The sequence below is a fragment of the Ovis canadensis genome, chromosome 2, assembly GCF_042477335.2.
Source record: "Ovis canadensis isolate MfBH-ARS-UI-01 breed Bighorn chromosome 2, ARS-UI_OviCan_v2, whole genome shotgun sequence".
NCBI classification, from domain to species: Eukaryota; Metazoa; Chordata; class Mammalia; order Artiodactyla; family Bovidae; genus Ovis; species Ovis canadensis.
In genome coordinates this window covers 240286088-240301457 of record NC_091246.1, presented here as the reverse complement: position 1 = coordinate 240301457, position 15370 = coordinate 240286088, and the positions used below count along the sequence as shown (strand labels likewise).

General features: G+C 56.4%; 2 protein-coding genes across 3 annotated transcripts; one reads left to right on the top strand and one right to left on the bottom strand.

Moving 5' to 3' along the window:
* The first annotated feature begins 239 nt into the window (after positions 1–239).
* HPCA (hippocalcin) lies at positions 240–8764 on the top strand. The gene is made up of 4 exons (XM_069574756.1): positions 240–280; positions 2665–3063; positions 7554–7659; positions 7782–8764. The coding sequence occupies exons 2-4, from the start codon at positions 2686–2688 to the stop codon at positions 7877–7879; spliced, it is 582 nt and encodes a 193-aa protein (XP_069430857.1). The 5' UTR covers positions 240–280; positions 2665–2685; the 3' UTR covers positions 7880–8764.
* TMEM54 (transmembrane protein 54) lies at positions 8338–15090 on the bottom strand. Of its 2 annotated transcripts, XM_069574754.1 has the most exons (6): positions 14854–15090; positions 12468–12661; positions 10026–10085; positions 9685–9873; positions 9414–9548; positions 8338–8997 (listed from the first exon to the last, which is right to left on the bottom strand). In XM_069574754.1, exons 1-6 carry the CDS (start codon positions 14867–14869, stop codon positions 8923–8925), a joined length of 669 nt encoding a protein of 222 aa, XP_069430855.1. In that variant the 5' UTR covers positions 14870–15090; the 3' UTR covers positions 8338–8922. The 2 variants fall into 2 exon arrangements, with proteins under 2 accessions (XP_069430855.1, XP_069430856.1); XM_069574755.1 differs by lacking the exon at positions 9414–9548 and having other exon boundaries at positions 14854–15078.
* Between the last annotated feature and the right edge of the window lie 280 nt (positions 15091–15370).

Sequence of the window (15370 nt, the reverse complement as noted above, 5' to 3'; positions counted from 1 at the left end):
CTTCGTCCCCCGGCCGGGTGCTTACTCGAGAGGGCGCCCCCTTCCCTCTCCCCCGCAGGGCGGGGGCGGAGCCTAAACCAATGCTGCCCGTGCTCTCGGGGCTGGAGGGAAAGGGGAGGAACGGGGACCCCCCCCAGGGGAGGGGCCCGGGGCGAGCGCTGCGGGGCGTCTCCCTCGCAGGCCCGCCCCCCGCCCCCCGCCCGCCCCTCCGGCCGCCTCTGCCGCCGCGCGCCGCAGCAGCGCCGCCTTCCCTGCGCAGTCGGTGTCTCCGCGTTGTTGGGTGAGTGGGGGCCGCTCGGCCGGGGCTAGAGGGTGCGAGGAGGGGGCATCCCGGAGGCGGGGGGCCACGTCCTGGACTCCCCAATCCTGCAGCTCCCGGACCTCCCAGGAATTTTCCCTCCGGGGACCCAGGGAGTGGGGCTGCCCCAGGGAAACACGCGGCGCTCTCCAGGGTCCTGACCACCGAGTGGCCAGCCTGGGAGCGGCGTTTCGGCCGCCTCGGGACGCCCCCTCTAGGAGGGACCACGCGCCCGGCGCTCTCCCAGAGCTGAAAGGATTGAGGCGAGGGCCAGGGCGAGAACTGGGGAGAGGTTTGGAGAGGGTCTCCGAGGCGGGTTTCTTAGACTCAGCTTAGGTCCTTCCCATTTTGGGGACCGGGGTCTTCGCGGAGACCGCAGAACCTTCTGCCACCCTCGTTTCCAAGTCTTCCAACTGGGAGGGGGGCAACTCTGAGGGTGGCAGGGAGGAGGGGGCACTGGAAGACCTTTCCTGCCCAGCGCATCTCTCTGCCCCCGCCCAGATGACCCAGTTCCTTGGACCTTGAGGAGGGGACCAAGGGACACACTCGGCCGCCCTGGCCCCCGGCATTTCCTCAGTGTCCTCCCACACACTTGTTCAGTGGGTCCACAGCCTGGGGCAGGAAAGGTTGATTTAGAAAAGAGGGCCACCAACTTACAGAAACACGCACGTGACACACTGCTGAGGACACACACAGGTCCTCCAAATGGCCACACAGGCACATCCTCCTCACACTGTGACGGCGCACACCTAGTCACATGTACACATATGCACTGGCACAGATATGAACGGAGCATGCAGGCAGACAAATGCAATGCAGAAGCCAGGGACAGACATGCATGCGTGAGCACACGCACTCACACACGCTCATACATAAGTGCACATGCACGCACAAGGAATCCCCCTCCCCCCTGCTCTATTTCACAGCCCCAGGCTGCGGGTGGGGGGGGGTGGGTGGCGAGATTCACCTGCATACACCCCTACATTCCTGCCCAGAACTGCCTGGCTGCCTCCTCTCCAATACCTTCCCCTTAGCCCTCCACAGTCTAACCTCTTGCACTGAGGGAGCCTTTCTGAACTAGATGAAAGGTTAAATGTTGGGGGATGGTTGACTGGCTAGGGGTCTCCCTGGAAGAGGGGACCTTCACAGGTCTGAGAAGGGTTGCAGCTCCCTCTCCTGGCACCTGGCACCCTGGGTAAAGAAAGAAAGATGGCAAGGGTGTCTGAGGGTCCCACGTGCAGCTGGCCATGTGAGAGTTGTCGGCATGGGAGCTGGCTTATGATGCATTCATGAGACATGTGGGGTCGTGGGCTGGTGTGTCTTGATGCACAGGGTATGGGAGTTGTGTGTGTGTGGTGCTGTGTCAGTACGTATGAGCTGTGGAGCAGAGGGAATGTTTCTGTGTGTGGAGGCATGGTGACCCTGGGTGTGTGTGTGCTGGGTGCTGGCATGTGAGTGGCAGGGGAATCTGTGTGGATTTGGTGAGCTGTTTGGCATAATAGACATCAGTATGTATTCATTTGTTTACTGTTGGCATCTGGACACCTGTAAGTCTCTTTCATTTGTTTAACACTTAGGTAGCACTTATATGTGCAGGCATCTAAGTTCTTCATATGTATTAACTAATTTAATCCTCACAACAATAATGAGGTAGGTACTATTACCCCCACTTCACAGACAAGGCAGAGTTTAAGGAACTTGCTCAAGGTCACATAGGTGGTAAGAAGCAGAGCTGGAATTCTAACCCACGTGGTCCGGCTCTGGAGCTCAGGCTAATACCTATCTTGTTCAGCCTCTTGTCAAGCACACACGTGTGGGAGGGAGAACAGGTCAGTGTTTGGGTTGCAGGTGTATTTTATGTGAGCAGGTGTATGTGATGCTGTACGGGGGCAGTGGGCAGGAGGGAGGAAGACCAGAGGGCCTTTTTGCACCTGGCTGGCAACTCTGGGAGTTAGCAGTGTGTCTCCATGGCTGTGTGACCTGAACCAGGTCACCTCACTTCCTTGAGCCTACCTTTTCATCTGTAAAATGGGCTAATCGCTAGGCTTCACTTTGTGAGGGCAAAGTGGTGTACTCCTGGGAAGGCATGGTAGCTGGCACTGAGAAGGGCTTCAGTAAAGGTGAGCCCCTTCTCTTCCTCTCTCTCCGGGTCTGTTCCCTGCGGAAGTAGAAGGTCTGGGGAAATGGTGTGGGGCTGACAGAGTGGCGGGGTGCTTGGCAGGCTGTGCAATCTTGGGCCAGCTCCTCTGTCTCTCACCGGGTCAAAGGAGAGCCTGGGGTGGCTCGGGGTTTTCTTGGAGTGTTGTCAAAGGGCCAGGAGGGCCTGACTACTCCTCTTTGTCCTTTTACCCCCCTGGGGGACCCAGGTGGGACTTGGCTCGGTGGCTATGGGCAAGCAAAACAGCAAGCTGCGGCCAGAGATGCTGCAGGACCTGCGGGAGAACACAGAGTTCTCCGAGCTGGAGCTGCAGGAGTGGTACAAGGGCTTCCTCAAGGACTGCCCCACGGGCATCCTCAACGTGGACGAGTTCAAGAAGATCTATGCCAACTTCTTCCCCTACGGTGACGCCTCCAAGTTCGCGGAGCATGTCTTCCGCACCTTCGACACCAACAGCGACGGCACCATCGACTTCCGGGAGTTCATCATCGCGCTGAGCGTGACCTCGCGGGGCCGCCTGGAGCAGAAGCTCATGTGGGCCTTCAGCATGTATGACTTGGACGGCAACGGCTACATCAGCCGCGAGGAGATGCTGGAGATCGTGCAGGTGGGTCCCTGGACCCCTCAGAATGCCAGGCACAGGTCCCAGCAGCTTGCACCCGCCAGCCCTCTTTACCCTCCCGACAGTCCTTGTGGGTAGGCGAGTGGCAGGTGCTCTTCTTATAGCCTATTTTTTAAAGTCTTTAATAGGAAGTAATTTCCTATTTAAAGAAAAGTTGGGAAAATTTTACCCTTTATCCAACTTCACCAATGAACATTTTATCACATGTGCTTTATCATTATGTGTGTGTGTGTGTGTGAGAGAGAGAGAGAGAGAGAGAGGTTCTGTTGTTCTAAACATGACCCTCTACCCCTGAATACATCAGGATAGATTTCCTAAGAACAAGGACATTCTCTTATATAACCCATAATATGATTATCAAAGTCAGGATGTTTAACATAGAAACAATGTTATTATCTAACTTACAGACCACATTGAATTCTGCCAGCTATCTCAATAATGTTCTTTATAGCATTTTTTTCCTCTGCCCCAAGATCACACATTGCATTTAGTCATCCTACCTCTTTAGGCCACTTTAATCTGTAAGAGTTCCTCAGCCTTCCTTTGTCTTTCAAGACTTGACATTTCTGTAGAGTACAGGCCAGTTGTGTTTCATTGATCCCGACTTACTCAGGAGGAAACGGATGCTCAGAGAGGTAAAGACATTTGCTTGAGATCACACAGACTGTGAATGGGCCACCTGGCTCGGTCGCCCACATTCCATCTGGATACCCAGCCATCTTCCAACTAATTGATTGAGAGCCCACTAAGAGTCTAGTACTGAGTGAAATCCTTATACTCATAAGCTCAGTACATCTTTACAACAACCCCATGAGGCTCAGAGAGGTGAAGTGGTTTGCCTAACATCACACAGCATATAAGTGGAGTCAGGTTCAAGTTGGCCAGCACTCAGAGCTGCCTCTTTAAATGGGGATGGCTAGGCATGTCTCACAGGGTGACTTAAGGACCTGTTAGGAATGTCCTAGGAGAAGGCAATGGCACCCTACTCCAGTACTCTTGCCTAGAAAATCCCATGGACGGAGGAGCCTGGTAGGCTGCAGTCCATGGGGTCGCTAAGAGTCGGACACGACTGAGCGACTTCACTTTCACTTTTCACTTTCATGCATTGGAGGAGGAAATGGCAACCCACTCCAGTGTTTTTGCCTGGAGAATCCCAGGGACAGAGGAGCCTGGTGGGCTGCCATCTCTGAGGTCACACAGAGTCAGACACAACTGATGTGACTTAGCAGTAGCAGCAGCAGCAGGAATGTCCTATCTTAGTACAAATTTAAGTATAGCATGTTAGCTTTATGTCAAAAATCTTCTAGAGTGCCCATCCCCTCAGGACGTTGAGGTCCATCAGAGATCTGGTTCTATTTTACCTAGTCAATTCCTTGTTCACTTTATGAGCCTCTGTTTCTTCATCTGTAAAGTGAGGGTGTTAACCACTACTCCCAAGGCTATTGTGGGTATAAAGCAAGGTGGGAACGCTAGCAGAGGGCCTGGCAGATATCTGGCTCTCAGTAAACGTTAGTAATTGTCAGTTGGTGTTTTCTCTTCTGCACACTCTCCACTCCAGCCGGAATGGCCTTTCCGACATCCTCAGAATGCGCTACTTTGTACAGGCTCTTGTTCCTTTTCCTTCTGTCTCTCTGAATCCCTTCCCTTCTGGTCCCTCAGCACTGCTGACTGCCCCCCTCCCAACTCATCCAGCCTCTATTGGACTCTTGACTTTGGCTTCTGGGTCTGCTCTCTCCAGCTAGAATAGGATGGGCTACCTTGGGATGTGGTGTCTTCCCTATGTCTATTACTAGGGAAAAGCCTTAATGATTGTAAGCAACTCCCCTGGGCCAGGCAATAACTCTCTAGTTGATGAACAATGGGGAGTTCTCGGGGTCTTGGTGGAAGGGCTGGGGTAGCCAGGGTGATGGACAATCTCTCAGGGACTGGGTAGCAGCTCAATACCAACCAATCCACATGAATGTCCATGTTTGGCCACAGAGTGTGGTTGCACTGGTATCCACTGGTAAATGTCAGCCTTGCTGGAAGCTCCAAGCCCAGGGCATTGGTCAGGCCAGCACCATTCTCTGGACATCCTCAGGATCCCTTCCAGACTGGCCTCTGCTATTTAGACAGACCCTGGTTTCTTTTACAGCAGCCCAGGGGCCCCAGACAGCCAGTGCAGACAGAACTCTGCAAACCCTAGTGACTGATTAATTACAGGTTGGCTCCAGTGAAACAATGAGTGAGCAGTAATTCCAGACAATTAATTAGGAAGCCCAGGAGAAGGCCAGTCACAGGGGAGCAGTCACTCTCTAAGTTACTCACTCAGTCCTTCTCAGGACCCAGCCCTGAGCCAGGTGGTGGGCATACTAGAGGGGAAGAGGCCTTGCCTCAGTCTCTTGGAGCTCCCGTTCTGCTGGGAGAGACAACTGTGCAGGCCACACTGACCAGCTCAGTGACAGGGGTATGAAGGTGACATATGAGAGTCCAGGGGAGTGAAGGGCAGGGAAGACCTGAGGATGCGGTGGATGAGTAATGATTATAGTATAAGCTGCTGTTTACTGACCACTTACTGTAGCCAACTATATATATTATCTCATTTAATACTCTGGACGGTACAAATGAGGGAGATATGATTACTCCCTGTTTTACAGATGAGGAAACTGAGGTTATATACTTGTCCAAGGCTACAGAGCAAGTGATTAGTGGAACCAAGATGCTATTCCTGGTCAGCCTTACTTCAGACACCCTGTTTGGAGGGGTCGTTAGCACTCCAAAACCATCTATCCAATGACTAAGAGGGAGAGGGTTCTAATCTGGTCTCTGCCGTCAGTTTCCTTTCTGAGCCTCAATTTCTTGTCTGGAAAATGGGGATCTCAGTACCTGCTTTTCAGGGCTATTGCAAGGGTGAGAATAATGTATGTAAAAGTACCTTGCACATAGCAGGTGTCTGTATATGGTAGCTAGTATTATTGTTCCAGGCAGAGGCTATAAAACCTGAAAGGTGGAGGGGTATTTGGATATGGCAAAATCATCTACTAGGGGAAGCCGGATGGTGGAGAGCAGGGACCAGAGTGTGAAGTGCCTTGAATGCCAAGGGACAAATGTTTGGACTTGGTAACAGGGCAGTGGGAGGTGCCAGTGTCTTTTAAACAGGGGAGTCCCTGCCAGATGCCAGGCACCCTGCTAAATTCAGCAGGTCTGGGTACTTTGTTCTTATCTGTATGCTGGGGGCAAGGAGCAAAGGCATAAAATTACTTCTGGAGAGGGGTCCCCAATGGAGGCGCTAGGGCAGCATATGGGCCCTGACCCAGCCTGCATCAGAGAAGGCCTCCCTAAGAAAGCACCATGTAAGCTGAGCCCCAAGGAGGAGTGGGAGGCAGCAGAAGGAGCGTGGGGCAGCCTCCAGAAGGAGCTGGGTGCACGGCAGGCCTGGAGGGAGGCCTGTGTATCACGGGAACGAGGGGGCGGCCCTGGGCTGGGGACGTGGCAGTGGAGATCTGTGTTTGGAAAGAGCTCTCAGAGGTGGCCCTGGGAACAGACCCGAGAGAGGCCGGAAGAGACCACAGCGGAGGCCAAAGCTGGATCTGAAGCTAGAGAAGTTTATGGTCTGGGAGAAGAAGGAAGGCTTCTCGGAGGTGTCAGTAGCAACAAGCTGGCAGACTGAGGCGACCAATCTGGGTCCCTGAGCTCCGGGACTGCGGGACTCAGCCCACAGGCCAAGTCCTACGTGCTCTGTGTACATTTAGCGCAAAACCCCGCCTTCCAGTCACCTCCGTAGCTCCTGCACCTGGCGGCTGCGGTCCTCCGCCCAGCCACAGCCCAGGCGGTCCCCGCCCCCGACTGATGATCCGTGCGTTTATTTGCATAACATGCCCCGCCCCCTGTGGACCTAGTCGCTTCCCGCCCTCCAGCCCTTAGGGCGGCCCTGCGCCCCCTGCCGGCCACAGTGGCGTCGCAGTCCAATGCCACCCACTCCTGCCCAGCGCTCCCTGTCGACCATCGAGGGCTGGCCACTCCGAGTCCCGGTTTCTGAGAAGCGGCTCTTCTAACCTGGTGCTTAACTGGGAACCTTCGGCGTCTGGCACAAACTCCTTAGTTGGGAGTCCCGGACCCTTCGCCATCTGGGCCCCGATGTCCTCCAACATCTCTCCTGACCGCCTGCTTTCAGCCAGCCCCAGTGCCCACACAGAGCTTCCCTCTGCGAGGCCTTTGTGCATGAAAATTCCTCTGCCAGCAATTCGTTTCCCACCGAACGCTCCAGAGGAACTTGGTCAGGGACCGACCGCTCCAATAGCCCCCTCTTCCGGGAAGCCTTCCCGGTCACTCCTTCCAGAACTCCCCAGCTCCCCACGCCTCCGCCGGCCCCTCTTCGTCTCGTTTCGTTCGGAGCGGTGGTCGTCAGCGCACCTACGGGCGTTTTTGGACATAGTTGGGGGTGGAGGGCTCAAGCAGGCTCCCCTCACGCTCTGCCTTCCCCACCCGCCCCCCAGGCCATTTACAAGATGGTTTCGTCCGTAATGAAGATGCCGGAGGACGAGTCGACCCCGGAAAAGAGGACCGAGAAAATCTTCCGCCAAATGGACACAAATAACGACGGTGAGGAGGCAGGGGCGGGCGCGGCGGGCACCACTCCCCCTTCCTATGCCGCAGCTCTGCTCGGCCACCCCTAGCTGCTGTTGCCTTCTCCCCCCATCATTGCCCCCCTCCTCGCCCCGCAGGCAAGCTGTCCCTGGAGGAGTTCATCCGCGGGGCCAAAAGCGACCCGTCCATCGTGCGTCTGCTGCAGTGCGACCCCAGCAGCGCCTCCCAGTTCTGAGCGAGAGGAGCCAGGTTTCCCCTCCCTGCCTTCACTGACCCTCTCCCGGCTCTCAGCTTCCTCGCCCTTGTGTCTATCCAGGCTGGGGGGCAGATGGCCACCCCCAGGGTCTGCACTCTTAGTGGGGGAAGCCTATAGGTAATGGAACCTGCTGTCCCCCCAAGGCCCAAGCCAGCAAGTGGTTAGCACCCTCACCCCACCGCCCCACCCCATCCATCCAAGAGGCAATTATCAGCCTTAGGCAATGATTGAGACAAGGGTTCTGGCCTGGTCTGCCCCTCAGAGTCAGCCCTCCCTTACCTAGATATGCGGACTTAAGCCACTCTCCCCTCCCCTGTAGCCCCCACCCCCCAGCCATGAGGCCAGACTTCCCTCCCCCAACCATGGGGCAAGCTCCCCCACCTCCACCCCCACCCTTGTAGATCTCAGCCTTGGTGGAGCTGGGAATCACACCCAGGTAGGGAGCTTGTCTTTTTATTTGGAGGGGAGAGAAGGATTCCAGAGGCCTAGAGGCTTGAGGAGAAACCATCTTTGAGCCATACTTCTGGCAGGAGGGCCTTAACCCCGCCTGCTCCTGCCCTTGCGGGCCTGGAGGCCCAGGTGCAAGAGGGAAACTTCCAGCTGTGAGGCCCAGGATCCCACACCTGCGTTTTGGCATTGTGATGAACACAGACCCATGGACCCCTCTTTGTATCCCTCAGATACACACACAGACCCACAGACAGACAGGCAGACACAACTGGAGGCCCCCCCCCCACCTCAAAGCGTCCTGTATGGAAAAGAAGAACAGACACCCCCTGGCCATACCCTCCCCCGCTGCATGCGCCCACATGGAGCATCTCTGTTCTTTTTAATGACTTCAGAATAAAGTCTCCTTTCAGTGCAGCGGGTTGGGTGGCCGGAGGAGAGGGGTGAAAACCTCCCCCAGGTCCTGGAGTGGCCATTGAGCCCTCTTGGCTGGCTCCAGGAATACTGGCCTGATCGCAGTGTGGACTTGGTTGCAGGGCCCCAGTGGCTACGGGGCCTGGATGAGGCATCAGCTGTCAGAGGGTCATGGGCCCGGAGCTAGCGCGGCTTGGCAGGTCAGGGTCCTCCACGGGCTCTGGACTCTCCTGCATCTGTGGAGACACCAGAGGCTGCCAGGCCCGCTGGGACATCCAAGAAGTGGGAGGAGGGGGGGCCTGGGAGGATCTTTGGGGTGAAAGGACACCATTACTCTCTACTATGCAAGAGCGAGGCCATATGCCTGCAGTGCCCCCAGTTCCAGTCCAGATACCTCTCCTCCTGCTCAAGACTCATCCTGGGGCTCAGGAGAGCCAAGTGTCAGCTGTGTGACTTACCTGGGAGAGCTGAGTTCTCCGAGCCTCTGTGTTCTCCCGTTTGTCCTGGGGGAGAAGACTGTTGCCCCAGTTTTCAAGGTAGGGGCCCTTTACAGAGTGGTGGGGGCAGATCAGCCTGAGCCCCCAGCAGGAGCTCCCAAGAGATATGGGGGGATTTTTAGGGCTTGGGGGGAGCGCTGGGTAGCATGTCTTACCATGCGATGGCTGCTTTTCCCCAACCAGGGCCTCAGTTCCAGCACCTGGTGGGCGAGCTGGGCGCTGCGGACAGCAAACACACTCTCTGCCACACAGAACAGTAACGAGATGCCCCAGAGACACAGGCTGGAGCTCTGCGAGGGGGTGGGAGGGGCAGAGATGGTCACCTGGGGTTGGGGAGTGAAGGGCGAGACTCCAGGGACCCTTCCCACCTCTGATGAGCCCCTGGTTACCCCCTTCCCTTCCCCCAGCCCAGGCCTAAGCACTTACGTAAATGCGTGTAGGGTCGAAGGGACAGTCGGGTGCCAGTGCCAGGCGTTCGGGGCCCCCAAAAGTGCAGGCAGCCAGCAGTGCCCGGCCCTGGGTGGCAAAGGTCACGGCGATCGAAGCCAAGAGGCCGAGAGCACAGGTCAGAGAGAGAAGGGCACAGGCCACACTCAAGCTAAACACTGTCCAGCGCTAGATGGAGAAGACCACTGGTCAGTGGACATCAGGCCTGGCCCCCTGGGCAGCTCTAGCCCCCGTGGGGTTACGCCCTCCAAGCAGGCCAGACCCTTAGAGGTAGCTGCTGTCCCAGCCCCCGCAGACCCATCCCAGGAGGCACCACGTACCAGGGGGATGCTGGGGAGGTAGCGTGAGAGCACAGTGACTGCAATGCCTGAGGTGATGACCTGTGGGGGAGACTCAGGTCAGCTCTGCTCCCTCCCCTCTCTGGGGGAGAATGGGCAGGGGGGCCGGCCGCTCTCCAATAAAGAGTCCATCATCGCCCACTCCAGCCCTTCAAACCCTTACCCCCTGCTTAGCTTTGATCTCACTTCATCTGTTCAGGGGCGCTGTCTCTTCATGCTCCAGCCCCGAAGTGACGCTGCTAAAACACAGTCACTCCCTGCCTACAACCTTCCCTGACTCCCCACTGCCTACAGCTATGTTTCTCAAACCTCCATATCCCAAGGGTCGTAGAGCCATGTCACCGGATATACATGACAAGTCTCCCTGGAGTGGAAAAGGTTTTGGAAGAAACTAAGTAACTCGACTGGCAAGGAACTAAAAAAACACCACCACTGTTACTGTAAAATAGACTAGGACACTTTATGGAGTAGAATTCCAAATCCCTAGGAGTACGCTGAACGCTCCCAGGCTCTCAGTGACCTGGCCCTGTCCCATCAGTTTCTCAACTCCACCCTGGGCCAGGCTCTTCCCTCATCACCCTGGATGTGGACACCCACGCAGGGCCTGGCCTTGATGCCAGCTACACAGCGCCTTCTCAGGAACGCCCTTCTGGCGCCTCTTCACCTGCTTGGGTTCTTCCTCCTGCAGGCCTTCCTAAACAGCCCTGGTCCCAATAGGCAGGGCGGCTCCACTATTAAGCCCACCAGCTGCCTTCTGGATCTTTTGGGTTCCACTCAGCCAGACTCCCTCCTTCAGTCCCCTCACTTTATCAGGCCAGGGCTGGACCCACATGAGGCCGCTTAGACTCTGGAGGGCCCAGTAATGCCTATAATTTGCTGTGCAGACACAAGTAAGTGCCCCAGACTCTGAGCGAACTAAGCCTGCTCAGCAGAATGAGCTCATTTGACCGTCAGAATGACACTGACTTTGGCATCGGTCACATTGTTTCACAACTAGGGTGGCTTCTTTGTATCAGCAGGAGGTTGAGTGAATCCCTGAGTCTCAGTTTCCTCATCTGTAAAATTGAGGATAAGAGCAGCCCTGTCTTGCAGGGAGCTGTGGCGATTACTTGAGGAAATAAGAGCACAGCTGAAGTGGTCCACCCCAGAGCCCATCTCTGGTGGACCTTCAACCCTGGGCTCACTGCCTTCCTCACAAGGCTGGTCAGAGGAACAAAGTACAATAACAACACTGCGCTTATGTGCACAGCCTAGCTCCATCCCGCCGCCAGAGGCTCCCCTACTTGCTGGGGCCTCTGATCCTCGCTTATCCAAGGCTTGGGGCCAGCAAGCTGTCTGAGCTTCACTTTGCAGGGGAGGGAGCAGGCTTAGAGGGAGAAAGAAGTCCCGCAGCCAGGAGGTGGCAGGGATGGAACTCAGACACTGATGTGAGCATGTTCCCCAAAGGCTGCTGACAGCTGGGAAAGGGTTTTGTGAACTTGAGAATACCAGACCCCTTCATTCTTATATTCATCAACCAGTTATGACTGACATCCAGTCATAACCATGGCTTTGATTTATTGAGCCCCTATTATAGTCCGGGGCTTCCCTGATGGCTATGCCTGCAGAATCTGTCTGCAGTTCCGGAGACCTGGGTTCAGTCCCTGGGTTGGGAAGATCCCCTGGAGAAGGGAATGGCAACCCACTCCAGTATGCTTGCCTGGAGAATCCCATGGACAGAGGACCTGTCAGGCTACAATCTGCAGGGTCACAAAGAGTCGGACACTACTGACAAGACTAACACTTTCATTTTCGCTTCATTATGAAGGAGTGGTAGCTGTTCTCTTCTTCAGGGTATTTTCCCAATCCAGGGATCGAACTCAGGTCTCCTGCATTGCAGGCAGATTCTTTACTGTCTGAGCCACCAGGGAAGCCCATTTTATGATAGTCCAGGCCTAATGCTAAAGCTCCTGCCAAATTGGCTTTTTCAGTGTCTCCAGAGGAGACTGTATCCATTCCCACCTCCACACCTTGCATCTGCCATCCTCTATACTTGAAATGCCATCCCAGTTTCCTTTCCTACCTGCTGGCCCCAGCAGGCTTCCTATCCATGTTATGGTCACTGTAGCATATCATCTTTGAATTCCTATTGATCCATCAAGACCCACCTCAGGGGCCTCCACCTCTGTGAATACTCCCAAGCTGAGCTGATGCTCCTTCCTTCTGTCCAACAGTGCCTTGACTATTTCCCTATTGCAATTACCATCCCCATTTTATAGACGGAAGCTGAGGCAAAGAGAGCTTGAGTGACTGGTCTGGTTGGTAGTGGTGGAATAGGAGTGAGTGCTCAGGGCTCTCTGCCTGCCTACCCCAGGTTGTGGGTGGGGACTCATCAAAGACCCTGCCAGCCCCCTCCTGCCAGTCATCCTCCCAGCCTGGCCATACCACGATGGCAGAAGTGACAGAGAGGATGTCGACCACGCAGTACTGCAGAGCCACAGCGTCATTGGGGGCAGCCACGTAGCGCAGCACGGTGCCGTGGAGGAGAGCGGCTGCGATGAAGCTCACATGGCCCAGCACGACCAGCACCAGCCCCGTCTTCATCAGTACCTTCCGGAAGTCACCCACGCTCAGGCCACCTGGGAGGGACAGCCACATCAGGGCCATGGGTGGGACTCATTCCGCTGGGCAGAGGAGGAAACTGAGGCCCCGGCAGGAGTGATGGGCATTAGGTTCTAAATCTATTTCTGGATGATTCGGGGCCAGTAGCTTGTCTTCTCTGAGTCTCAGTTTCCTTATCAGAGAAGGGGGTTCACGTTACTTTCATGGGAGTCCTTGGATCTCTAAGGTTGGAAAAGCATACAGGTGGTACTTAATAATAAGGAGTAATAGTCTTTGTTAGTGTTCAGGGTCATGAGTGGCACAGTCAGGATTTGAACCCAGGTCTCTAGCTCTAGACCTATAATCCTCTAAGCTTTGTATCCCCTGATTTTTTTCATCCATATATTTGTTACATCAGTGTTCACTGAGTGCCTGTTCCATGCCAGGCCCTGAGGCACCATAGATAGCTTGATGGTCCCTGGTTTAAACGCCAGGGAGCCCCCAGTTCACTGGGCAGGGATCAGGTACTATGCAGGACTCAGTTTGATGGATAGGACCTGGCACACAGTAGGGACTCAGCTCACTCAAGCTTCTGAGTCTCCATTTCCCCATCTGCAGAATGGGAAGAATAACCCTTGTTTCCCAGTGGGGAAAGAGGGTCCCCATGAGAAGATAGACAGGAAAGGAGGGCATACCCTGGGTGCAGGGGCACTGGGCAGGGACACAGCAAGATGGGGAGGCTGGGGTCAAAAGAACATCACATGCACATCCTATCTGAGTGTCCACAGGTGGCTGCTCAGCTCCCATCTGCACACCTCCCAGGACCAAGGAGTCCTCCTCCCGGCTGTTCCAGATAGCTGGAATGTGCCCTGTGGTACCTGGCTCTGCATATGATGGCCCCTGGACCCACCAGCCCCTTCACTCTAGCCAGCTCAGCAAGACCGAAAGACTGGCCTGGGCCCTAGAACTAAACAAGCCCCTCTTCTTCCTTTAGCTGCTCCTTGTGGAGCCTCTGAGTCCCTTTCCAGACCTCGATGTCCCCATCGGTGGCAGAAAGGAGGATTGGATCATGTTTCATATATGGGGGTTTTGCAGCAAGAAAGAAAGAAAAAAGGAAGGGAGTGTGGGTAGGAAGGAAGGAATCCCTAAATTGGATGTTCTTGGGGACCCTATGCCAAAAGGAGGCCCCCAGGAAGCAGGGAGGGCTGGAGCTACTCAGCCACAGCCCCTCTTCATGACCCCCCACCAGCCTCTCTCCTTTCTGGGCCCCAGTTTCTTTCTCCAGAGGTAGAATGCGAAGGGGTTGGCCTAGCAGGTTTCTGAGACGCCTGCAGGACGCTCTGAAACTATACCAGATCTAGGAGAAGCAGAGGGCAGAAGACGGGCAGGACAGCTACCGCAGGACTGGATGGCGTCAGGAAGATTAAGTGCTGGTCAAACAGGAAGGGGCATGGCAGCCTTGTCCCAGGAGCCTGACCCACTTCACCCGGTCCACCCACCTCCCTGGCCACCCAGACACACCAAATGGGCTCATGAGCAACAGGATCCCACGACCAAGACTTGGTCAAATCGGAGGTAGAGTGCCAGCATGGGGCTGTGCTTGGAGCACTGGACAGAGTCTCGGGGCAGTCCTGCTCAGGAAGGTCTTAGGAGGGGGTGCTACCCTCACCACTTTACAGATGAGGAAACTGAAGCTCAAAAGTTCTCTCGGTTAGAGAGTAGGGATTCCCCAGATCTGTCCTGTGCCCGCGAGCAGCATCACTGTGTCCAGGCAGTGAGAGGAAGGGACTCGTCTGTCTCACTCCTCTGTCTGGATCTGGGGAGCAGAGGGTAGGGAAACCGGAGCCCTTTGCGAGGCTAAGGGAGCCAAGGGCAGGCAGCCTCAGGCTCAGAACTCCCTGGGCTCTGGATACCCCTCCCTCCGCTCTGGCTTCTGGGGAGCGGGCGCTGCTTTCCTCCCATCTAGGGGGTCCCTCCGCAAGAAAGGAAAGTGCAAGCGGGCAAGGTGCGACTCCACCTCGGGAAGATACCAAGAGCCCGCCTCTCGCCAGCTCAGTGCGAGGAAACTGAGGCCCAGAGCAGAAAGTGACCCGCAGAGAAGGTGGCCTGGACCGCGGGGATTCCGGGCGCCCACTACAGTGCTCCGCCCCTGCGGGAGGACTTGGTTGCGGGGTCGGGCCTCCCGGGCCGTCCCCCGACCCCTACCCCTACCCCCACCGCCGGCGCTCACCCAGGCGCAGACACATCTTGGCTCCGGCGCCGCGTCTACGCGGCGGCTTCAGCGGGGCTCCATCCCGGGCCGCAGCCGCCGCGCGCCCTGCAGAGCCCGCGCCGCGCCCACTTCCCGCCGGGAGCCCCGAGCTCCCGGCGCCCGGCCGGCCTCCCTTCCCGTCACCCCCCGGGCGACCCGGCCCCGGGAGAGCCCAGGCGGCTCATTTACATCCTGGGCCGGTCCGACCGGCTGGACGGCCCTTCCAAGGCCCGCCCTGCTGATTCACAGCGCTGGCCCCACCCACCTGCGCCGGCCTCGGGTGCCGGCCAGCGCCCGGCCACCGACTCCTCTGGCCCACCTCGTTCTAGGGATGCCCATTTTACAGGTGGAAACTGAGGCCTAGAGGAGTTGCGATCGTCCAGGCCAGGGAGTGAGATGGGGCCTGGTGCGTGGTTGTCCTGACCGGTGGGCATATGGACAGGAAAGCCCCTGGGTGAAGGCTGGGAATCCACTTCTTTCTATAGGGTGGGGAAAG